This window comes from Aspergillus japonicus (genome assembly GCF_003184785.1).
Source record: "Aspergillus japonicus CBS 114.51 unplaced genomic scaffold BO86scaffold_21, whole genome shotgun sequence".
Lineage (NCBI taxonomy): Eukaryota > Fungi > Ascomycota > Eurotiomycetes > Eurotiales > Aspergillaceae > Aspergillus > Aspergillus japonicus.
In genome coordinates this window covers 63,499-85,979 of record NW_020291658.1, presented here as the reverse complement: position 1 = coordinate 85,979, position 22,481 = coordinate 63,499, and the positions used below count along the sequence as shown (strand labels likewise).

The following is a 22,481-nucleotide window of genomic DNA, read 5'->3' as shown; positions in this document are numbered from 1 at the left end:
AGGCCGAGTATGAAGGAGTCGAGACAACGGGTTCTCACGAATGATAATGTGAGAAACCACTGTTCCACAGCTCATTTCACATGGTATTTTCACGACGTTCGGACTATTCGGCGCAGATTTCGGACAGTCAGATCAAGTCACCAACGCCAGGTCGATCTCTCAATAAATAACTAAGTTTTGATTGATTGACTGAGACATGAGTCTTCCAATCGCACGAAGCAGCGACTGACTCCACTCGGCAGCTCAGGTTCCATATCTGCAGGGGACTATTCGGAAGGCCCGTGGAAAGAGTAGTACGGACGAGTATAGAAGCATAAGCAAGAGGATCTTGGAAGTGGCAATGGCCAAGAGAGGTAATCGATATTGGACTGCTGGGAGGAGGTCCCGGCCTGGATCGATGCTTTCCAAGAACAGCGGAATGGATGACCACAAGACCACCGATTTCAGACCATTGTCCATTCTGGCAGAGTGATGATGTCAAGTTACAAGCATTGGTCTTGATATCGGGTTATCATATCCGGGTTGTCTTTCACTCGTCCGTCCGTGGGCTCAGAGTGGCACGTTTGCTGGACGTACAAGACAGACAATGCGCATCAAGGTCCAAGAGAACCTTCATTTCAGATTGATCTGGTCTCATAAAGAAAACGTAGGTGCCTGGAAGGGGCAAAGGTCAATTTTCATCCAAGGGGCGATGATCGAGTTAGCCGTATGAGGCAAGGGAGTTGTCAGGGCCGGGATGGAAACGACGGTCGAGATGAACGATTTAAACGATATTCCATGCGGCGGATAGAGTTTCCATGGAGCGAGCTTAAAATTCTACCTTGGCTTATTTGAATACGAACAAATCCCCTGCTTACAATCTCTTTATGCTCCCCCAAACCTTCTTATTATGAAGTCCTTACGTCAAGCATGAAAGACAATATATATCCACTCGTACATGGTACCCACGATGAGTTCTAATTCATCTGTGCTAGATCGTCCTCACAAGCACGTAAACGCTCGCATTGGCGTCTTCGCTTCCCCTGGTGAAGTAAGAAGATGACACCCTTACAGTCGGCACGAACCATTTGTGCACGAGGCAAACTCAACCTTACGTGGCTTTCGCATCTTTGATTCCCGGGTTACAATCTTCTGGACAGCATTAAATTACTTGGCGGTATGTGAACCTGATATTTGTGACTAAAGATTTGTATTGCAATGGTAGTCTCGTGCTTTCTGCTTGATCCTACTGCTTTGTGAGCAAAAACGTCTACCATTGTCCATTAAATAAACTCTCCAACGGTTTCCCCTCAATATTCTGAGATATTTTCGGTCATGCTACGTATCGCTCAGGAGCTCACCGCATTGGCAGCAGCCATTTCGTGCTCCAAGCTCGCCATCACCAACGGGGCCGCCCCGAACACACTGTTATATGACAACGGCTGGGTAGTGTAGTACTACCATTCAATTAGCACTTCATCCAAGCATATCCATGTAGCAATTACTGGGTTGCAAAGTACTGAGGGTGGGGGGTGGAAACATACCTCATACGTCGGGTCTTCTAAAGTGCAGACCCCAACTGTGCCATTCACACTCAATGTGCCGCTGTCATCCCGGACCACTCGATTCTCAAGCAGCCAACTATAGCACTTCTCCGCCGTCTGCTTGTAATCCTTGCCACTCTCGGGGTGAACCCCCGTCAGATAGCCCAGCCGCACACCCTTGAGAATCGAGTATGTGAACATGGCCGATCCACTCGTCTCAATATAATTGCCTTGCTCCCCTCCATGCTCCATCACCTGCCACCAACACCCCGTGGTCTCGTCTACATCGTTGATGATCGTGTTGGCCAGATTGTAGTACTTCTTGTAGGCGTCGTCTCGTTGCGTCTGGTTGAAAAGACCAGGAAATTTGTCTGCGTTGTGTAGAAGCTCCACAAGACCCATGTGGTACCACCCGAGGGCGCGATCCCAGACGTACGGGCTTGCACCAGTAGTCTTGTTGGCCCATGGTGCTGACTTCGAGGCGTCGTAGCCGTGCGCCATCAAGCCGGTATCGTGGTGACAATGGTCTTTGAATTGATTAAGGTCTTTGCTGAGGTTCTCGGCCAGGGTGCCGTTGGTGGGCTCGAATCGGTTCTTGTATACGGTAGTGAAGGCGCCCAAGGGGTAGGTCTCATCCAAGTAGCTGAGGTTCGGCCGGGCGTTATAGTACCAAAAGCCGCCTGTCAGGTAATTAAATGATGGTTCGAAATGGCCAGCCAGGTACAGTTGCCTCACCCTCCGAGTTACGTTTCCTGCCGTCGTATGCCTTCTTCAGAGCATCGAGGCCCTGCTTGTAACTCTCGCTGCCGGAGTTCTCATATCTGTAGCCGGCATCGCGTTGTGTCAGATCAATGGTCGGGCTTTTAACACGTATGAACCGCAGGCCCAACACTTACTGGTAGTACAGCCCGTTAGCCGTGGCAAATATGTCCATGGGAGCCTCGATATCGCCATCCACGTCCAAGACTGTGGGAAGGATACTATCGGTAGCCTCTTTCAGATATGCATCCCAGTCCTCCTTTGCACATGATGCAGCATCATAGTACTCTTTTAGATGGATAACGCTAAGTTGGAACAGTCCAAGCTTCAAGGAGAGTGAGACATCATTTTCAGTGTCAGCGTTCATCACCGCATCTTTGCGAGCGATGATACTATCGGCCAACCATGCTGAGTATGGGCGTACTCCGTTCTCGCATGTTTGTCCGGCCGCTGCCACCATAGAGAGGTGACTTGCGAGTCCTGGGAGCACAAATGTGCTCAAAGTCTTCATGCGAACCATACTGGGGAATGCTGTTGAAAGACCAAGAGCCGGGAAAAGCAGGTCTGTCGGTCTGAGAAGCTTCTTATGTGATAGATGTAACTCAGATGGATTGTGTTGTTGGCGTGCACTAGATAGGGGATAACGGCTGTCGATCAGTCAATAGTCCGAAGTAGCAAGGACTGAAGCCTGCAGTAAGACATTGAACAGCAGTCTCTCGTTCAAAATCGAGAATTAAATTCTCGTTGGATAAATCCATGATGAAGCACAGGGGGAAATGGCAGGGATGTCACATTCTCAAGTGAGACAATTAGGCAAGGTTTCCTGCCTGTGAGAGAGCCTGGGGCAGCAAAAAATCATCAGCACCATCACGGGACCGATTTGAAAAAGAAATGACTGCTACCTAAGGTACATGTACATTGAGTAAGACAGACTGAATAAGAAACCCTCCATATATCCAGTTCAAGAGCTTTCGTGTTGTAGCAGGCCATACCGGGCGCCCCAGGCCAGAATAATGCAGAAACAATTCCCAGATCAAGCCCACTTGACAGTTGTGATATATATACAATATTGTAGCAAGTGATCCGAGTAAATGCGACCCACGTTGACAGCCAGACATATGCATACTATTCACGCCGACTCTAAGGGAGGAGAATACTTCGGAGGTGGAACTTGAACAGCCTGCGGCTCTTCGTAGCGTGGTGGACTTAAGTCATTCAGTTCCGTGTTCGATTCTGGCTTTTCTTCTCGTCTCTTTCGCCGCTTGATGTAATACAGTACTCCAAGGGCAACTATCAGTCCGACACCGATCACAACACCAACCACGATACCGGCAATGGCCCTGGTGCCTAACCTTTTCGAGTGCTTTTTCGAGCTGCAGTCGACATAGCCTTTTGAGCCATTGGCGGCCTTCCTGATGGTTTCCTTCACGGATTGGCAATCCAAGGAGAGGCTGCTATGGACGCTGAAGCCGAAAAGGGATTTCAGCTTAGGAAATTTCACACTTCGTTCAACGCAGTCAGCTGAAGTTTACCTCCTGTATATGCTGGAAAGCTCTGTTTAGACCCACCTTGAAATTGCTCCGTACAAGTCAATAGACGACGCCTCTTCAAAAGGAAGGTCAATGGCTAGTGAATCACCAGCATCAACTCGAAAATATCCACTCATGTTCCGCATCTCCGGCATGGAAAGACTGGTATTATCGGGAGAGTCATTGGTTAGCCTGCATTTACCTCAGATCTCCCGGTAGAGGCAGAAGCCCTCACCTTGAGATGTTCCCTCCCAAAATCATGTATGTAGGCGCACTATTGAGGCGAGGGAAAGCAATGTTGATAGCTGATTCATTGGATGCGGTGCGGTGGAAGCCAGAAAATCTAGCTTCTTCCTTAATGGTTGTGAGGTTTGGCACTGCTAGTCTACACAAGCTGCTGTCAACGTTCAATTCTGGTGGATGAAACAAGAATGCAAAGGCAGACAGGCACACCCTGATAAACTTCCATCGATTTCTATGGTACCCACAGATTGCAGCGAAGGAAGAGAGATATGTAATGGTGTGGTTGAAGACTGGTTTTTCTCGCATCTATCCTTATTGCAGATAGAAAAGTATCCGGAGACAATTCGTAGTGAGTCTAGACGTAGACTACATTAGATGCATCAGCACATTGAACAATAGCATCTCATAATTGCCGCCAGACGACGACCCGAGCTTACCTGGAAATATCGCCAAAGATCTCCACATATCTTACGGTTTCCAATGATCGCAAATCAACGTCCTGCACATAATCCATTCTTAGCGCCCACCCGGCCGTCTTTAACATTGGCGCGGACACATTTGCCAAAGCCGAAATACCCAGGAGGTACATATCACTCCCCATGTACTCGAGATCTGGAAGACTGATAGACGTCGGTGCAGGTACCGCGGGGTCCCCCTCCGATCCATAGCGAATCTGTCCAGTGATATTGCGAACATTGGGCAGGTAGAAGGAGCCGGTGTAGCTTGTCGCGATCACAATGCTCCCATTTATAGTGGTGCAATTTTTCGCGATGGCGTCGAGGACAGATTGGTCGGTTGCATTGTAGGAGTATCCGTCCTCACCCAAAGGCGGGAGACATACTTGAGCCACGGCTAGTATGACGGGTCAACACGAGTCAAGACACTGGATGTGAAAAGAGAGAACGGCATGGATTCTTACTTACTAATTGGGAGAAAACCAAATATCAAGGCCAGCAGAAGCCTCTCTAGAAAGCAAATACTCATCTGAGCGGGAAAGACTGCAAAAGTAGTCTATCAAAACTCAGACCATGAAGAGATCGAGGGAAAAGGAGGGTGAGAAACACATGCGCCATGGATGTCTGACAGATCAAGAAGATGTCAGTCTCGTAAGACAGTTACTCCGACGCTCAGCCCAGTTAGCAAGATAGTTCCCCAAAATGGGCAATGTTGTTCTTATGCAACGTCGAAGCGCAAACGATAATTGGCGGATGCTCACAAGCCAAGAGCCATGGCTCATTAATAGCTGAATTGAATGAGACAGGGTCCAGTTTCTCGATCCTCGCATGTTATCTTGACATCGACTGAGCTCGGCTCAAATTTAAGATGAACAAATACCAGCTTAGTAGTGAATGTATACCTCGGCAGCTGTTTCATGACATGGATAGGGCTGAGGGTCGTCCACGGTAGTAGAAAGAACTTCCATTCAATTTGACTATGGAAGTGGGGGAAGGGGAAAGGAACTAAAGACCGGACCGGGGAGTTTGTAGTGTCGACACCACGAATCCTCTTTCCACAGGTGGTACTATTACTTATACTTGATAGGTAATCTACTGGAAATGACGACGATCGGCCAAAGAAAACGCTGGCTTGTGTTGAGAGAAAACTGTACGTACAAATATGGCATACTAAATCATGTCAGTCATCCTCTCACCGCAAACACATTGATCTATCTCAATCCTGTGTAATCTCCGCCACCTTGTCTGTCCTCCTGATCAATACTTCGAGCACTAAATCAACCTCGACACCCCTTCGCCGGGTGTCCAGTAGGGAGGAGCCAAAGGCGACACGAAAATCCGTTCACGTTAACCGTCAGAGCCATCAAACCCAGTTGCGGAGGTCGATACAAACGCTCATGTAGCATTTCCTGCGACTTAAGAGCGTTGCATCCACCAGCCATCAACACGATCAACATCTCGGGCCCGGACAGATGGCCCGGTACGCCGATTGCAATGTGGGAGGTCCGCAGCCCAAACACCCAAGCAAGTGCGTTTGCTTGGGAGCCTCGCACCAACTCACTCAACCTTCACCTTCCTGTGCGATCTGTGCGTCATTCGAAACTGGCACGGGTTCACCGTGCAGCTTGGCCAGACGTTCCTCTTCCTTCTGCTCGCGGATCTTCTCCGTCTCCCGCCGCAGAGCATCCAAGTTCCACACTCCATCGTCCTCATCCTCACTCTCACTCTCACTATCCTCAGCGCGCCAGTTGCCGCTCTCGAACAATGTACGTCCAGTGGCTTCCTTGGCCTTCTGAGCTTGCTCCTCGGCAGCCTTCTTGTCCAAGCGCTCCTTCTTCCACTTCGCGAAAGTCTCGGGCGTTACAGGCGTTAAATCGCCAGTGAGCTTGTGGCGTTCGGACTCCAACCAATCCTCCAGTGTCAAGGTGTTGAGCGGCGACTTGTCCATCAAAGCCTTCTCTGCCGCCTTCTGCTCCTTGGTCTTCAGGACGAATCTAGCCAGATTGTCAGTTGCGCGGAAAGTATTGCGTGACGGATGAAGGCAACGTACCCTGGTGGCAAGCTGTGCTTGTACATGCACTTGTCGCCTCCATTGGGGCAGGTCCAGAACCAACCGTACTTCTGGTTCTCGACCGCTTCAATGAAGTATTTGCAGACCTTGTCCGTCGTGGTCCGAGGGTTTCCGTGCTTGCTCATAACGACCTTGCGCAATTTCTCCTCGTCCCAATCCTCCATGTTGTCCTTCTTCTTAGCCTCTTCCTCCGCAGTTTTGACGTCTCGAGAATCGGTGTACAGATCTCTCTTGGCGGCCTTGCGCTCGAGACTCAAGTCGTGACTGAATTTACACTTGCGACCCTTCTCACAGTTGCCCTGCTTGTAGAAAACGCAAACAACAGTCTTCGGATCGACACCGAAAGGAACCTTCTGGACCTGGACAGGCTTGAACAGGTCGGCTGCCTCCTTTCTGGCTTGCTCAGCAGCCTTCTTTTCGGCCTCACGGCGAAGCTTCTCGGCCTCCTTCTTCTTTTCTTCGGCGTTCTTGTTGGAGGCCGCTTGCGCATTGAGTTGGGCGATCTGTCGTTTGGCGGAACCACCTTTTTTCTGCGAGGGAAGATAACCGGTCAGCGAATGGGTCCTCTTTTTTTTTTTTCCTTGTGCTTCTGGACGATAAAGGTAGGCGCGAAAAGGCGAAGGTTTTCATGAAAAGACTTCACGTACGTTTTTCATACCAAAGGTCTGCAAGGGAGTCGCTCAGGTTAGCCACGACGCACGCAATGAACATTGGGCCACGAGGGTCAAACCTTGTCCTCGACCGTGGCCTTCTTCTTCTTAGGCTGATCGGCTCCTTTCTTGGGAGGCATGATGGCGGCTTTGACTTATGCGCTTCTTTGTGGAAACAAGTGTAAAAATAGACAGTTGCTCAGCTGAGACGTATGCGCCCTCGAGTATAGAATTGGAAAGTCGGAAGGGGAACTTCCACAGACGAGCCGAAACTGAAGCGGGCTGACGAAACTGGGTACAGTCCGCTAAGCGGAGGGGGGGGTTAAAAATTACAATAGACAAGTCCAAAGTATGTCTGAATGAGAGTCGGCCTGACGTCGAAACCGGGTCAGGCAAAACGAAAATCACAACGCCGTGCCTGGGAAGGATAAGAATCAACAACCGGGATGGGGGGGGGTTCAAACGAACAAGAAGAAAGGCCGTGTGGTGTGCAGTGGTTGCAGGTTCCTCCACATTTTCAAGGTGTGGGTTTCCAAGTGTGGCGGAACAACTTCACATAATCTGCCTCTCCGCCAATGGAGTTGAATAGCCAAACTGCGGTCGAACCCTCACCGGCGCATTACTTGTCGGGTTTGACCACCAAAAAATCTCTTCACATGGCCGACATTGAACGTTCTGTTATGTTCAGAACGAGATAGGGGTATTTTACCAGCAATTGTCCCTGGCCGGTTGATGTCCCCGATTGCTGTTCTACGGTCGCAAAGCCACACATTGAGGAGGGGCACTATGGCGCTATTGACATCATCGAAGAAGAAAAAAATAAGCATGCTGTAGGGCTACTCGGGGAAATTACGGAGGGGAAGGTCTTCCTACTAGCAAAAGCGTCGTTGGCTATTTCGTCATCTCAAACCAATGAAGAAAGAATACTAAACTATTCGCTTCCTTTCCAACTTGTCCTTCTCGTCTTTGCCTCTCTGGGCAGGCCGATAAAGCTAGCTAAACCTGTCGTTCGACTTTGTGCCAATTAGTCACACTATGAGTCGATCAAAACATTATACGATAGACCGAGCGTGATGGGCTCAATGATGCTGATTGTGATAAGTGCTCTCGTTTATGCCTCCGTTCTCCACATCCGTAAGTCGCAATGCGCGTCCCGCGAGTACTTCTCGCATTTAAGCAACCTCCTGGATCTTGGCATCCTTGCTATCGCTGGCCTCCTCGAGTTCGGGCATCTCCTCATCCTAGTGGGTGTGTTAGCAAGCGCGCATAGAAGGTCGAGAAGGGTAATGTTCAGCATACCTCCTCTTCGCCCTCGCCTGCATCAGCCTCAGCGCCGCCGAGACCGGAAAGGCCACCAAGCTTGGAGAAATCAATGTTGCCAAGGCCACCGTCCATGCCTCCATCCATACCATTGAAGCCGCTAGCATAGTCATCTTCAGGGGCCTCATCCTGCTCGTCCTCGTCGACCCACTAGCTCCAAGTCAGCCTTGACGGTTTCCCAATCGGTGAGGTACAAATAGGATCACAATACCTTATCAAAGTCGGTCTTGAGGAAGTGAACCTTCTGAGTCGTCTTCAGCAGACGGGGCCAGTATTCCTCCTTGAGCTCCTTCTTGCGCAACACCAACTCGACCTCACGGTCACTGTGGTTCACCTTCGAGTTATCGGGGTCGATCTCGGCGTAAAGGTCGAGAGAGACTTGGTATTTTACGCCCTTCTTGGACTCGCCGGAGAAAGAGACATTGGTGGGGGTGATGCTAAGGCTAGCGGCGTCGCGAGCGACATCCGAAGCCTTGATGCTCACGTAAAGGTAGTTGCGCTCGGCCTCAGTGGTCGAGGAGCGCTGAGCCCATGTAACTGGAAAGAGATAGTCAGTATATCGTTACTGCGAGATAGAGAGCTAGCGAGGAAATTGAAGGGTGTTGGGTTGGTCTCGAGTCAAGCTTGAGCTGGGGCGATTTATGGCAACCGGCCACCGTGCGAATCACGAAAACCAAGAGCGGGGAAGGTAGGAATGAGGGACGGAGCACAAGAGACACACACCTTCGGGGTGAACCTGAGGAAGAGACATTATGAAAAATGGGGAGATAAGAGATATGCAAGATTGAAATGTAGAAGAAAGATGGATCGGATTGGGAAAGTCGAGAAGATTGAGTGAGTGAAAGGTGGATTCGTCTAGGTAGCAGAGCAGAGCAGAGCAGAGCAGAACAGCAGCAGCAGCAGGTGAAATCCAGCCCGCTTGCCTCTAAGCTGACGATCGGCTCAATATGGTGCTAGAAAGTACTGGAACTCTCCCGCCCGCAGGGAGTTTGTTAGGTTTGCAACTTTATCCGGGGCTCCTAGGGGGACGATTTGTCATGGCCTGAGGCATTCAATGCATCTATCTCAGCGACGTCACCGCATTTGGGAATGACTCAGCCGAATCGAGCCTGTCTCCTCAGCGAGCCTGGCCTTGACTGAGTGCGGCAGTGCCAGGCACCCCAATAGCGATGCGAACGACAAACAACATTCGACCTGACAAAAATAATTCTATAGGATTCTCTTGTGGCTTCTGGCGGTGACCCTCTCTATTGAATCAACTTTTGTCTGTCTTTCCTGCAGCCTGACCCGGGGAGACTCGCAAAAGATCTCCCTCCTATACCCCGCCCTGCTGCCAAGGTCTCCGGATAAGCCTTCGAGTTTCCTCCTGATAGACGCCTGTTCCACTCTTACTCAGCCCAGAAGCATCGGCCATCAACATACACCTGCAGTACATCTCCACAGGACTCACTCAGTTGCGGTAGCTTTGAAGATATTTCAACATGGAGACCCTTAAGGCTGTCTTCTTCGGCCCCGATCCTCAAGCACAGGTATCGTCACATGCAGGCGTTCAAACTGGCCGTTCCATCCTGACCCATGTTTTCAATTGTAGATGAGGAAATGCAACCAGCTCATCCGTGCCAATACCCGTCAATTAGACCGTGACATCTCCCAACTCAAGACCCTGGAAAGCAAAACACGACAGCACATCGTAAGTGCATCTCGACGAGCCCAACGCAACCCCTCCCAGGCGAAGCAGGCCAATATGGAAGCCAAGACCTTTGCGCGAGAACTTGTTCGGATTCGAAAGCAGTCGACCCGGCTACACACTAGCCGAGCTCAGCTGCAGAGCGTCCACATGCAGGTCAATGAGGCATTTTCGGTGCGCAAGATTCAAGGGAGTCTGAAGAAGTCGACGGGAATCATGAAGGATGTCAACACCCTCGTCCGTATGCCTGAACTGACAGCCACAATGCAACAATTGTCAACTGAACTGGTGCGCGCCGGGATCATTGAGGAAATGGTGGATGATGCGATCCCAAATAATGAATTGCTCGAAGACGAGGAGGATGAGGCTGAGGAGGAAGTGGACAAAGTCTTGCAGGAGATTCTCCAGGGCAAGTTGTCTCAGGTGGAGGGTGTCAGGCCCGAACAGCCTTTGGAAGAAGCTCCGGAGCCCGAAGACGAGCTCGAGGACCAAGAAGCGACTCTTGCACAAATGAGAGGAAGACTGGAAGCCCTGAAGAGTTGAACAGACAACGTGAACTTACTCATCATGGTTTAGGATGGCTTTAATGCATGCGCCTGCTCGTTCTTTCTCTTTCTTTACATACTTTCAATCAGTCTTAGATGGCGTTCGATTGGACAGGGCGCGCCAGGCGTTTATTTCTTGATCTCTGTTATTCATTTTGATATTGGGCAGGCCCCGGCTTCTGGAGCTTCGACTACATTGCGTTGTCTTACTATACCGCGCAACACTATGGTTCGATTGAGTGACCATGTGTGTCGTATACAAATGTTATGAGATTATCCATTTGCATTATCATCGGGCCGTTGCTTCTTTCATCCTGGTGTTTGGGCAGCAGTGAGTAGCTTTGGCATAATCAGAGTCTGAACATAATTCGAGTGCTTTTTCATCAATGGTATTGAGTCTATCTGTTAATTGATAGGTAGTGAATGAAATCCTCCAGCCTCGGAATACTGTAGATAATTACATTCCAACGAAGCCTAAGTTATACCTTGGATGGGTGTCGATGGGAAACTGGAAATGTCGCAACAATCCCTAATGCGGGTAGCTCGAAAGACCTGATCGGGACTAGGGTGACTCAGCCTCCTCCCCTCCGCCCTTGCTTATCTTCTCCATTCATCCGCCTGTGTTTCCCTTTCTTCATCCATCACTTCTATCCTCTATTTTCTTCATCAACCCGCATCATCGCGTCCACTTCTGCGTGGTGTAAACTTATCTACAGTCAATTCTCACCGTCAATTCATACTGTTCCAGCTCGTCTTCCAGCTTCTGGACAAACTTCACTCAGAACAATCGCCTTCGCTTCCTCAAAAGTCGCGAAACTCAAGTGGCGTAACACCCGCGACTTGCGAAAGCTATCGATCGATCTCTCATCTTTTGTTCGATAAATACTCCATCAGCTACAATCATGTCTGGCAAGTTGGACAAGTCTCTCGACGAGATTCTCGTCAGCCGCCGACAGGGTGCTCGTCGTCGCGACCGCCGTTCGGCCCCTAAGGCCGCCGCCGCTTCTGTTCCGGTCGGTGGAGTCAAGAAGACCACCAAGACTGCTAAGCCTACCGGCAAGGTTGCTCAGAATGGACACCCTATCTCGCGTGAAAGTAAAATCATGGTCAGCGGCTTGGTATGTTAGATCCACAAAATCTCTTGCAGGAAGCGGAAAGCTAATGTTCCCCTCCAGCCTGCCGATGTGAACGAGGCCAATATCAAGGTATGTTGATCGAAAGGCCTTTGCCTTGGGTTTCTATCGCCATGTTTCTTTTCCGAAACCTTCGATGCGCAACGGCTTCTCTCGCGTTTCGATCCTTGCCACCGTCATGCATACATCATCGTCGTGGACTGTGGACATTAGCACGGGCAGCAGTCTCCTTTGACGCTTTTGGCGCAGATATCTTCCTTCGCGCTTCGAAAGCCTATCAAAGTCGAGCTCTGCCCTAGTCTTGCAAATGGCGCATCCAATCCAGAGCGTAACTCTCAGTGTCCCGCCTGGTTTGTTGAAGCCGCAGACTGCGCTATGGATTATCCTTCGAAGCATGCCTTCATTTTCTTTCCTCGCTTGGTCAAGCTCGAGTGAAACCTCCAGTTAGGATTCTCAGGCATCAGCGAGCGCATTGGCATGCCAGCAGAACATCCAACACATCGCCTCAAGAGCGGGTTGTGGTCGAGCGTCATATCATACCACATGTTTATCGAGCGATGCTATCGTGTTTAGCTGGGGCACGATACATTCTTCTTTGGACATTGTGCGAGTATTTATGGCTTGCATTTCTTGGACTGGGATATTACGGAGGGCATCTGAGGGATCCTGAGTACACGTTCGCCGCCTTTCTGGGATCTCGCAAATCGGGTGGGGGTAAATGTGGGATATGCATGCTGGATGGATTATCCTATCAACCTTCTGAGGAGCCTCTTATTAGGCATCTGATGACAGTATATTTTGTGAGGTTGAACTGAGTGGAGGCGCATGCTGGCCAGGGTTACGATGTTGATTGGAGATTCTACGGTGGACGAGCGAACGGCTGCTTACAGCACCGTACTCGGGTAGAGATGCGGAAGAACTATCCATGCTGACAACTAACTGCCGCTATGTGCTCGCTGATGCTTCTTGATGTCGATGTCGCTTCTGAGGCCGTTATTATGCGTCTTTCGAATTGTGTTCATGCCGATGCTTTCGTGGTTCTTCAAATGAACTTCTTGATTCGATGTACTAATCTGATTTCCTGGTGCTATAGGAATACTTCACTAAGTCTGCAGGTCCCGTGAAGCGAGTTATGCTCACCTACAACCAGAATGGTACTAGCCGCGGAATCGCATCCATCGTCTTCAGCAAGCCCGATACGGCTGCGAAGGCTGCCAAGGATTTGAATGGCCTTCTAGTCGATGGGAGACCCATGAAGGTCAGTTTTGTTGTCGCTCACCGTTATCTTTGAGCTCAAGCTCTAGGCACTGACACATATCAGATCGAGGTTGTCGTTGATGCCTCCCACGCGCCCGATGTCGCTGCTCCCAAGTCCCTTGGTGAGCGTGTCGCGTAAGTAACCATTCTTTCTGTTCGTTTTTGATGGTGACTAAGTATCATTGTGTCCAGTCAAACCAAGCCCAAGCCCAAGCCTGCTACCGCCAACAAGGCCGCTACGAACGCCCAGGGACGTGGTCGCCGTGGTGCCCGTAAGAACGGCCGCACTCCCAACCGCCCCAAGCCTAAGACTGTCGAGGAGCTTGATGCAGAGATGGTTGACTACTTCGCTACCACCGATAACACCGGCCCTGCTGAGGGTAACGCTCAGACGAACGGAGCCCCTCAGCAGCAACAAGCTGCCGCCTCTGGTGAGGACCTTGGCATGGCTGAGATCTCTGTAAGTTTTTTTTTTTTTTTTTTTTTTTTTTTTTTCTCAGCTCCTGCACAACCATCCACTAATCCCAACGTGTTCTAGTAAATGATCCACGATACACCTTCATCTATGATACAATGTGAAGTTGTCGTCCAATGCCTTCGCCACCTGGCCACACTCTTTGCGCACTCGGGGTCTGCCGGTTGGATTCGAGTTGAATTCCCCTTAACACTTTTATCCGTTTCCTCTTTTGTTTCTCCTTCTGTATTTCGGACTATGTTGCTCGCGGTTTGCTTTTTCCTGCCTCCACTTCCCTCTCATCTTTGTCCTTGTTTTTATTTTTATTTTTTTTTTTTACTACGTTCAGGAATTTTCGGTGGTGGGAAGATCGGGGTCTGTTATCTGTATCTAATAAAGAAACTTGTGGTTACAATGCATCTCCTCGCAAGTTCTTTTACTCTCACGCTTTAGAATCGTCGTGCGGGCAGTTTCCTTGCTATCTTCAGCATCCCTGTACTGTACAATAGTACCTTTCTTGTATCGCGAAGTTTCACTGCGAAGGTCCTCATCAAAGACAAGTCCTAACGAATGGAACAACTACCAAGATCAATAGGTATATATATATATATATAAATTATGTACTTGAACGCAGAGAAACCAACGTAACCTGTACTATACACAGGCCAATCATCTCACGACCCCCCACCCACGTCTTTTACAAGCATCCCACAACAATCTTAGCTCCAAGTCCCATTTGCGGGCCCGAAATACCCAGCGGCCGGCATCTCCTTCCACGGGACCCCGTCCCCGTCGGCCGTGTTGAGGTAGACAGTATTGCCCCACCAGTCGGGGAAGACGGCGCCCGGGTAGGAGATGCAGAAGAAGATGACGATGCCGCTGAGGGCGAGGCCGGTGTCCAGCGCCGCGGCGAGGATGTAGTTGTACTTGGTCCACCAGGCGAAGAAGCGGCGTTTGATGAGGTGGTTGAAGATGAAGTTGACGAGGGCCCAGCTGGAGTAGTTGATTCCGGTCGCTATGGGGGTTGGACAAGGATGGGTCAGTATAAGAGAAGATAGGAGAGGCTGCGGGGAAAGGAGGAGAGGTGCTCAGTGGACAACGTGGGGCTTGGGGGATCGGGGAACCAGGGAGGAAGGGGGCGACACTAACCTGGTGGGACGTTGTAGGTGCCCACGAAAATGAGGGGCCAGTTGACCAGCTTCCAGAAGCGGTTGCGGGTGTATTTATACAAAACGTATGTTACCAGCGGGGCGATTGCTCCGATCCAGAAGAAATGCAACAACGACGAATAGATCTTGCCGACGGAGTAGAGACGACGCGGGCCGACGAGACCCCAGATCACCGAGGAAGAGTAGACGGTGCGGCCGTTGGGGCAGGTGAATCCGTCCGCTTGGTCGGAGGAACAGATATCCTTGATGTTGCCGAGCATCCAGATGGTGACGCCTGCTTGTGTCAAGGCCCCAAGGATGGTGGCCAGCCCTTGGGCCATGAAGAGAGTTCGCGGCGGGATTTTAAGATAGTGGCCCAGTTTCATGTCCATGGCAAAATAGACACCTTGACCTACCACGTCGGTGCTCAGGATCTTGAACAGCATGTTGGCAAGGGGCTTGCCCTCGAACATGTAGCCGCCAACAAACTCGGCCAGGACATTCAACTGATTGGCGTCCACGTTAGTGATGCCCTGTATGATGCCGCAGGGAATCATGTAGATTGCTGGGACGATCAGAGCAAGAAACACGCCATACACGGGGAGCTTGGTATGGTAGACTTCAACCACGACGATCGAGATAGCGGTGATCACCGCGATGATGGCTGCATACCAGTACCAAGGGGTGTTCTTGTAATTCTTCATCAGGCGAGCGTGGATGTCCAGCTTGTTCTTTCCTTTGAGGGCAGCCCAGATCTCCTTGCTATGCCAGACTCCGATGTGAGTCAGGACTGCGGTGATGGATGCAAATGACAGTCCGTAGACAAAGGCATACGTGGCTGGGAGATAGGGAGGAGAATAGTTCTTGTATGCGTCAACATCCAGGGTGTTTTGCGAGCTGATAACGCGAGTGGTGTTGTATTCGGCACCCGTTCTGTCGTAAACGTCGGCTGTCATGAGAGGAAGGTAAGCTGTATACCAAGTGTTAGAGTAGTAGATGCCCGGTACGACGATCCAAAAGAAGACCGCAAATCCAGCAAACACATTGATTGCAGCCCAGGCTGGCGAAAGCAGAGGGTTGGTGTTGTACGCGACCTGGCTCCAGTCGAAGGTGATAGGGCTCAGTCCCAGGCCAGTCTGCATGCCGAACAGCTGATTGACAATCTTGTTGCGAGGGGCGATCCAGCACACCCAGGTGAAGTACGAGAGAGCAGTGAACATGAGCCCTGGGAAGAAGTACCATATGAAGCCAGCTGCGGTGACGTACAGGAAGAACCGGAGACGGGAGATCTTCCAGCCATTGGCGACGCTGTTTGCACGCGAATGAAGCGTCTCGAGCATCGCGCAATTCGATAGAACTTGTGGCCACACGATCCTCGCTGGCTCAACTAGCCATGGAGCAGCGAGCCCAGCCACCCCGAATCCCAGGAGCTGTGCGCAAAGGACGACCAGGACCGAGAAGCCAGCTGACAGACCAAAATTGTAGAACTGGGAGCTAGAAGCCTGAATGATGTTCGTGGAGTCCGCACTCCCATAGCCAAACGAGACATTGCTCATGATCACGATCAGTGCATGCTCCTTGATGTTGAACTGGTGGTCTGGATTGAGAGAGAAGCTGCCCAAGGGTCCAAGACTTATAGTCCACATAGGCAAGACTTTCGCCAGGAAGACACCACAGGGATAAGCCAGCAGCTCTGCCACCAAGGATACGATATGTACCGACGGATAACGTAGCGAGAAAAATTGGTTGATGCCAGAGCCCACCATTGTGAAGATGAAGCCAAGGAGCCACATTCGGAATGTGCTGACGGGCATACTTGGGTCGTCTGTCTCAGGTACAACAGCGCGCACTGTTTGAAACTCATGTTAGATATCACCTAACTTGACATCTGATGTCGTGGTCATTCACGAACCCTCGGGGAAAGGTGAGTGTTCCGACTCATAGTCGTAGACTTCCTTGTCTACCAAGTCATCCTCCTTTGTATGCAATTCATCAAGGCGACCTTGCTCTACCTCAAGGTCGGCGGTGCTGTATGGTGACTTGGAGGATTTCTCAATCTCAATCAGGTCCTCGGATGCCATCTTGGGGGACGAACGGCTGTGACCAGCACTTGGTGACGGGGAAGGGAAGACGAGGGAGAAAAGCAGCCATGGCAAGGCCACAAACAAGAATTGGCGGTCTTTAAGAGACTTCAACCATAGTCGCCTTAGCCTGCTTCTTATCGCCACATCTGCTGACACTTTCTAGTCGACTAGTGTCTAGCCCAGGGTGTAACCGACCGATAGGCATGGATGTAGTCTATCTGGTTGCAGATAACAGCCGTGCTAGCCCTATGCTAAGAGATAGGGGTGGCGGCGATGGGCTGATTGGCGGTTTTGAGCATTGCATATTGAGAATTTTCAAGAGAGTCTGAAAGTACTCGGGGGAATACAAGAAAGCCAAAGTTATACACCGTGCTTTCGATGAGTATGGTGGCAGAAAGAGGAAGAGAATTGTCGACATGTCTCTTCGAGTATTCGAGTAGGCAGAAAGGAAGAAGTGCGGTCTGATAACAAAACGCGGGGAAAAGTCTCAATTGGGTAAGAACGCGGGACACACAGCAGATGCAGAGAGAGATAAGTTACAACACACACGTAATCGCTACTTCTCTTCGCTCTAACAGAAAATAAAAAGCATCCCCCATCAACTACAGTCTGGTAGCCCCAAGGAAAGAGATACAATGCGATTTGAATCATCATGATGAATATCGTGCAAGACAATCCACCTTCCCACGAGCAGCTATGACCTCAAGCTAACAGTGTCTCTGATTCAGGTCTCTTGTTGACAAAAAAAACCTCCCTCGATCACGAGTCACTCCAGGACCATAGCAGCAGTCACTGAGCCGCTTGAACTGACAGCTGCTGCGGAGGCTGGATCTGATAGCGTGTCAGAAGAGAGTATAGAGCATTATGCACAGGGAGACCCGAGTAGGTAAGACGAATGCGACCATGGCGACCTCGTACGTCCTTGATGTCATCGCGGACCCAGTGGGTTGGATATCTCTGTTCGCAGTTAATCAAATGTTCTTCTTTCAATGAGAATAGACGCAGAGAAAGGCATTACGTACACCGGTCGTGCTATCGGTGATCCAAAGCAAGGTCAGCTCCTTCAAGGCCGGAAAGTCGTGCATCAGACTCTCCAGGACCGTCTCCCAGAGCCCAGTCTCAAAGCGAACAACCCTCAGCTCCAGAATGCGCAGAGAGTTCCTGGTGGCGAGAAGAAAGTTCTGCAGGCCCTGGCCCAAGATACCCACCACGCCCGACAGTTTGAGCACCTCCAACTCCATGTTACTACCCTCTTGTCCCAGTCGTTGGAACAAGGCTGCGACTCCTTCGCTTCCACCACAGTCCAATTCCAGCTTCTTTAGATTGGGCGCCTGGTCGATGAGCTCGTAAACAAAGTCAGCCACAAGAATGTCTTTCACCCGGGCAAGGAGGCACAGCTCGGTAAGGGTGGACCAGCATAGGCCGAAGCGGATAAACTGAAAGGTGTGGGGGCAGAACCTTCTGGGGTCGATGATCCCTGCCGTGTGTTTGTCCCAGTCCGAGTAGGAGCAGCTGAAAGACTCGACGGGTCTTGCCATGCACGGGATGAGATGCAGCACGAGCGTCACTGCATCGCTGGGGCTGAGACAGTCGGTCCAGGTACCCGATTCAGGCTGATTGGACAACGAGATGTGGAACGATTGGCAATTCGAGAACTTCTTCAAGACGGCCCTCAATTTCAGGAATCCATCCGAAGAACGGAGGAAGTTGAGATACTCATTCTCCAAGATGTCACGATACCAAATGAAGCCGTAGCCTAAAACGTTCCCAGTAGCGCTGCCGATGGATATCTTCTTGACATGCTGGTTCAAGCCACAGGTATTGGCGAGTTCGTCCATGGCAAGCAGGTTCAACCTAGATAGATCTGTGTGTAGTGTGTGAAGACCGATCCGTCCAAACTGGTATTTGGTTGCGCGTTCGAGGGTCGAGCATGTCAAGCGCAACGCGCACAAAGCGGGCTTATCCAGGAAGGAAGCAATCAGATCCATCAGCTCTGTGGGGAGTTCGCAAAGCTGATGCCTCTGTTTATCTTCGGGCGTGTTTCGAACCCCGGGATCTTGGTTTCGGGCAACTAATAGAGAGTCATGAGCCACCATGTATATCTTCTTCAAGCGGACTGGCTTACCCTTGGCCACAAAAGGCAACATAATCTTGGGAAGCCGCATAATGAGGTCTTTGAAGGATCTACTCTCCCTTTATGCCCACCGAGAGGAATTCGCTCTGATTACTACCTTTCTCAGTGACGTGGTTGTAGAGGTAATATCGATAGCATTAGAGAAAGAGATGAGAAGCAACGTGCATCAAAGACCTTTCGGGTGTTCTCAGGCTTGCCTCTAGAAGCTGCCAGGTGTGACTTCGATGAAGCTGTTGTTAGGATGTTAGACAGTGACGTGGAGAAGAGAAGAATCATATCAAGGTTGACAATCTAAGGTAGACCTACCTTCTCATTATGGGAGTGTGGTACACACAGCTTAGTGAATAAAGACGTTACGTGGAGCCGCCTCAAGGTAATTTCGATCACTTCACACCCCAAGGATGGTTAAGATCTGATTCACTGCGGGAGATGTATGAAAATCAAAAATTCAGTCCCGCTGAAAAAACTGCATCAAAATTTCTTGACCTATGTGCTACTCTATCATTTTCCCTGCTGGCTTGCAAGCCACGCTTCGTGGGCTTTCTTCTGACGCTCCCAGTCTTTCCTCAACTTCTTGCCCCGGCTCTTCGCGAGAGGTTCGCCAGCAGCATCCTTGGTCGGCATACCCTCTTCATCCCAAGCGCTGAACTCGCTAGTTTTGAACATCTCGAGGTGGCTAAGCTTTCCCTTCTCAAGCTTTTCCTGAGCAAGGCGTTCCTTCTTCTCCTTTTCTTGCTGCTTCTGCAGAGCCTTGCGCGCCTGCTCTTCTCGAGCCTGCAGCAGATCCTTGGTGACAGGGCGAACGAGAGCCGGCTTGTTCTCACGGTCCTCAAGGTAGATACCGAGGTTGAAAAGATCCACATCACGCAAACGGTCACAGAGGGAAAGAATCTCCTTCGAAGAGCTCTTCGCATCCTCGAGGCTCAACGACGCGAGCTGGGAGCTGAAAGATTTCAGGGCCTGGGAGTATGGCTTGGCGGCTTCGGTCGTGTCTGCATCTTTTACTGCTGCAGCACCGATGATCTCCTTGACCTTGTCTGATGTGATCTGGTTGCCGGACATGGCAGCCTGGCGCAAAGAGTCACGCATGGCGGAAAGCGGGTACAAGTACTGCTTCGCCACCTCGGGGACGTCGGTACCCTCCCAGCCGATTTCACACTTGTCCACCGGGGTAGCCCCGTTCAGACCGAAAATGGTCACAATCCGTGTCACCCACTTGGCAGTGGCCTCGATGGCCTGGGGCTCCAGAGTCTGGATGTCAAGCGAGTTGAAAGTGGTAATCAGTTCAGAAATAGCAGCCATGACTCTGGGAGTATCAAAGGAATCGCAGAAGTGTTCATCGACCTTGTCTTGGGTGGACTTGAGGGCCTGTGTCAATGTTTCGGTCGATGCCGCATCGGTGGCGGAAATCTGGTATGTGGAAGGATCCTTGACTTTAACGAAGAAGTTGTTGACCTTCTCTTCCCATGAAGAGGCGTTCTTGACCAGCTCATCCGTGATCTCGACTCCGTCGCGCCAGCCACCCAGCAGGAAAACGATTCTCAGACTGCGAGCAGTGTAATCACCTCGCTTGAGCGCGTCACTGATAGTGGTAAAGTTTTTCAAGGACTTGGACATCTTAGAGCCTGCAATGGAGAGGTGGCCCATGTGCAGGAAATAGTTGACCCACTGGTGCTTGTGCTCGTGCCAGTAGGCTTCACTCTGCGCAAGCTCGTTATCGTGGTGGGGGAAAGCAAGGTCAATACCGCCCGAGTGGATATCAATCTGGCTTCCCAAGCAGCTTGATGCCATAGCAGAGCACTCAATGTGCCACCCGGGTCTTCCTTGACCCCACTTGCTGGACCAACTAGGCTCACCAGGTCGAGACGATTTCCAGAGAGCGAAGTCGTCGGGCGACTTCTTCTCGGTTGCCCGAGACAGGGCCCCTTCGCCGTCTCTCTGCAGAGGTTGATTGTTTCGGTTCCACGGCTCCAGTCGGGCATAGTGGTTGCCGGCTTCTTCGAACGCTTTGATGTCGAAGTAAACGGACCCGTCCGAGGCCACATACCCAAACTTATTCGCAACAATTTTCTCGACAAAGTCCGCAATCTGTGGGCCATACTCGGTGACTCTCGTGATCTCATCGGGATCAAGAACGTTCAGATCCCTCATATCACGCATAAAGTGGTCTTCGTATTTCTTCGTGAGCTTCGTGAAGATTTCGTACGCATCGCCGGGAATCGTGGATCCTTGGGTGACATCAAGGTAGTAGCAGAATACATCTTGTGTAGCATCATAGAAAGCCTGACTCGAGGTCTCGGGCTTCTTTGCGGCACCGGCGATGGCTGAAGATGAGGCCGTCGCGGTCTTAACGTGCATTTTAATCTTGGTCTCCGTATCGCCCGGCTTCTTATCTGCCTCCAACGAGCCGCCCTTGAGAACCACTCCATAAACCTTGTCGACTTCCGCGGTAAATTCTTCAGGCTTCGTCTCCGGGTTGATCAGAGGGAGGTTCTTCTTGATGTAGGCGCTGTATGCCGACCGGGCAGTCTCGAGGACTTCGGGGGTAATATTCGGATGTTCCGTAATGTACTTGTTGAACAAATGCTGTTGTCTACCGCGAAGGATGATCTGTGGCCATCAGTCACACTCATCCTTCAAACATCGTTCCTAACACGGTGGCTCATACCTTGTCGTCGACATCGGTGATGTTCATAACAAATTGCACGTCATAGTTGAAGTAATCCTTAAGGATACGTCGCAGAATATCGGTGCTGACATAGTTTCGAGCGTGGCCGAGGTGCGCATCGTCGTAAACAGTTGGGCCGCAAGCATACCACTTGACCTTGCGTCCTTCGGGATCCAAGGGCACGAAAGGAGTCTTGGATCTGGTCAAAGAGTTCCATACTTTGAGAGAAGGGAGGCGGGCGTCGGGGCGCGCGGGCGGCTGCTGCCACGGGGGCTGTTGGCGACTTTCCATCCTGAACGACCGACTGAATCGCCGTAAGAAGAACTGGGGATTGACGACGAGGGGTATTCGTGATGGTGGCATAATATAATTGCTGGAAGATTTTAGCACCTCGCTGGATTATGCGCTCCAAACTCTCTCACCGCCGACCACCCCGCTCTGCGCTAGTTCCAATCGGGCAGATTGACTCATCAAGGCACGCCTGCCTAAAAGAGTAAGTAATATACATGTGATCCGGCCTGTCAATTCGCCATCACCATAGACTCACTCACCCACACACGCACTCACGCCCTATCCAAGGATACAATCATCAATGAATCAAAACGAATTCTTAGGGCGAGTCAGCTCACACGCAAAACAGAGACACGAGTCTTTATTAACTTTGTGCCACCCAGTTTCAATGACTGCAAAGGCACCACCAATCACACTCATCCATGAAGGAATGAATCCAGTACTGATGAATGAGGCTGTGGGCAACAGACATCGAGTAGAACATGGATTATTCCCAAGAACAGTTCAGCGGACTAACAAATCATAGTCAT

The 22,481-nt window shown here is 50.7% G+C and overlaps 9 protein-coding genes across 9 annotated transcripts; 2 read left to right on the top strand and 7 right to left on the bottom strand.

Moving 5' to 3' along the window:
- Positions 1 to 1,205: 1,205 nt before the first annotated feature.
- On the bottom strand, positions 1,206 to 2,793 carry BO86DRAFT_361402 (cell wall glycosyl hydrolase YteR; the record flags this gene model as incomplete). Its single annotated transcript, XM_025669859.1, has 4 exons — positions 1,206 to 1,436; positions 1,524 to 2,203; positions 2,259 to 2,344; positions 2,420 to 2,793. The coding sequence occupies 4 exons, from the start codon at positions 2,791 to 2,793 to the stop codon at positions 1,329 to 1,331; spliced, it is 1,248 nt and encodes a 415-aa protein (XP_025528080.1). The 3' UTR covers positions 1,206 to 1,328.
- A 313-nt stretch (positions 2,794 to 3,106) lies between these two features.
- BO86DRAFT_84039 (uncharacterized protein) lies at positions 3,107 to 5,231 on the bottom strand. Its single transcript, XM_025677726.1, has 6 exons — positions 4,978 to 5,231; positions 4,492 to 4,906; positions 4,265 to 4,420; positions 4,047 to 4,196; positions 3,851 to 3,973; positions 3,107 to 3,784 (listed from the first exon to the last, which is right to left on the bottom strand). Exons 1-6 carry the CDS (start codon positions 5,036 to 5,038, stop codon positions 3,412 to 3,414), a joined length of 1,278 nt encoding a protein of 425 aa, XP_025528079.1. The 5' UTR covers positions 5,039 to 5,231; the 3' UTR covers positions 3,107 to 3,411.
- Positions 5,232 to 5,634: 403 nt separating this feature from the next.
- Positions 5,635 to 7,721, bottom strand: BO86DRAFT_388916 (translation machinery-associated protein TMA46). The gene is made up of 4 exons (XM_025671987.1): positions 7,311 to 7,721; positions 7,228 to 7,245; positions 6,560 to 7,110; positions 5,635 to 6,503 (listed from the first exon to the last, which is right to left on the bottom strand). Exons 1-4 carry the CDS (start codon positions 7,368 to 7,370, stop codon positions 6,071 to 6,073), a joined length of 1,062 nt encoding a protein of 353 aa, XP_025528078.1. The 5' UTR covers positions 7,371 to 7,721; the 3' UTR covers positions 5,635 to 6,070.
- A 375-nt stretch (positions 7,722 to 8,096) lies between these two features.
- Positions 8,097 to 9,462, bottom strand: wos2 (Hsp90 cochaperone SBA1). Its single transcript, XM_025671986.1, has 4 exons — positions 9,274 to 9,462; positions 8,762 to 9,087; positions 8,530 to 8,700; positions 8,097 to 8,471 (listed from the first exon to the last, which is right to left on the bottom strand). Exons 1-4 carry the CDS (start codon positions 9,299 to 9,301, stop codon positions 8,403 to 8,405), a joined length of 594 nt encoding a protein of 197 aa, XP_025528077.1. The 5' UTR covers positions 9,302 to 9,462; the 3' UTR covers positions 8,097 to 8,402.
- Positions 9,463 to 9,698: 236 nt separating this feature from the next.
- Positions 9,699 to 11,149, top strand: BO86DRAFT_388914 (ESCRT-III subunit protein VPS24). The gene is made up of 2 exons (XM_025671985.1): positions 9,699 to 10,079; positions 10,142 to 11,149. Exons 1-2 carry the CDS (start codon positions 10,032 to 10,034, stop codon positions 10,778 to 10,780), a joined length of 687 nt encoding a protein of 228 aa, XP_025528076.1. The 5' UTR covers positions 9,699 to 10,031; the 3' UTR covers positions 10,781 to 11,149.
- A 535-nt stretch (positions 11,150 to 11,684) lies between these two features.
- BO86DRAFT_378893 (uncharacterized protein) lies at positions 11,685 to 13,713 on the top strand (the record flags this gene model as incomplete). The annotated part of the gene is made up of 6 exons (XM_025670651.1): positions 11,685 to 11,900; positions 11,958 to 11,987; positions 13,009 to 13,173; positions 13,237 to 13,307; positions 13,365 to 13,632; positions 13,711 to 13,713. The coding sequence occupies 6 exons, from the start codon at positions 11,685 to 11,687 to the stop codon at positions 13,711 to 13,713; spliced, it is 753 nt and encodes a 250-aa protein (XP_025528075.1).
- Positions 13,714 to 14,249: 536 nt separating this feature from the next.
- Positions 14,250 to 17,272, bottom strand: optD (small oligopeptide transporter, OPT family). The gene is made up of 3 exons (XM_025668973.1): positions 16,687 to 17,272; positions 14,776 to 16,623; positions 14,250 to 14,641 (listed from the first exon to the last, which is right to left on the bottom strand). The coding sequence occupies exons 1-3, from the start codon at positions 16,853 to 16,855 to the stop codon at positions 14,346 to 14,348; spliced, it is 2,313 nt and encodes a 770-aa protein (XP_025528074.1). The 5' UTR covers positions 16,856 to 17,272; the 3' UTR covers positions 14,250 to 14,345.
- A 406-nt stretch (positions 17,273 to 17,678) lies between these two features.
- BO86DRAFT_83927 (uncharacterized protein) lies at positions 17,679 to 19,420 on the bottom strand. Its single transcript, XM_025677725.1, has 3 exons — positions 19,299 to 19,420; positions 18,984 to 19,222; positions 17,679 to 18,929 (listed from the first exon to the last, which is right to left on the bottom strand). The coding sequence occupies exons 2-3, from the start codon at positions 19,021 to 19,023 to the stop codon at positions 17,845 to 17,847; spliced, it is 1,125 nt and encodes a 374-aa protein (XP_025528073.1). The 5' UTR covers positions 19,024 to 19,222; positions 19,299 to 19,420; the 3' UTR covers positions 17,679 to 17,844.
- A 42-nt stretch (positions 19,421 to 19,462) lies between these two features.
- Positions 19,463 to 22,016, bottom strand: BO86DRAFT_447908 (cysteine--tRNA ligase). The gene is made up of 2 exons (XM_025676613.1): positions 21,661 to 22,016; positions 19,463 to 21,602 (listed from the first exon to the last, which is right to left on the bottom strand). Exons 1-2 carry the CDS (start codon positions 21,949 to 21,951, stop codon positions 19,494 to 19,496), a joined length of 2,400 nt encoding a protein of 799 aa, XP_025528072.1. The 5' UTR covers positions 21,952 to 22,016; the 3' UTR covers positions 19,463 to 19,493.
- Positions 22,017 to 22,481: the final 465 nt, after the last annotated feature.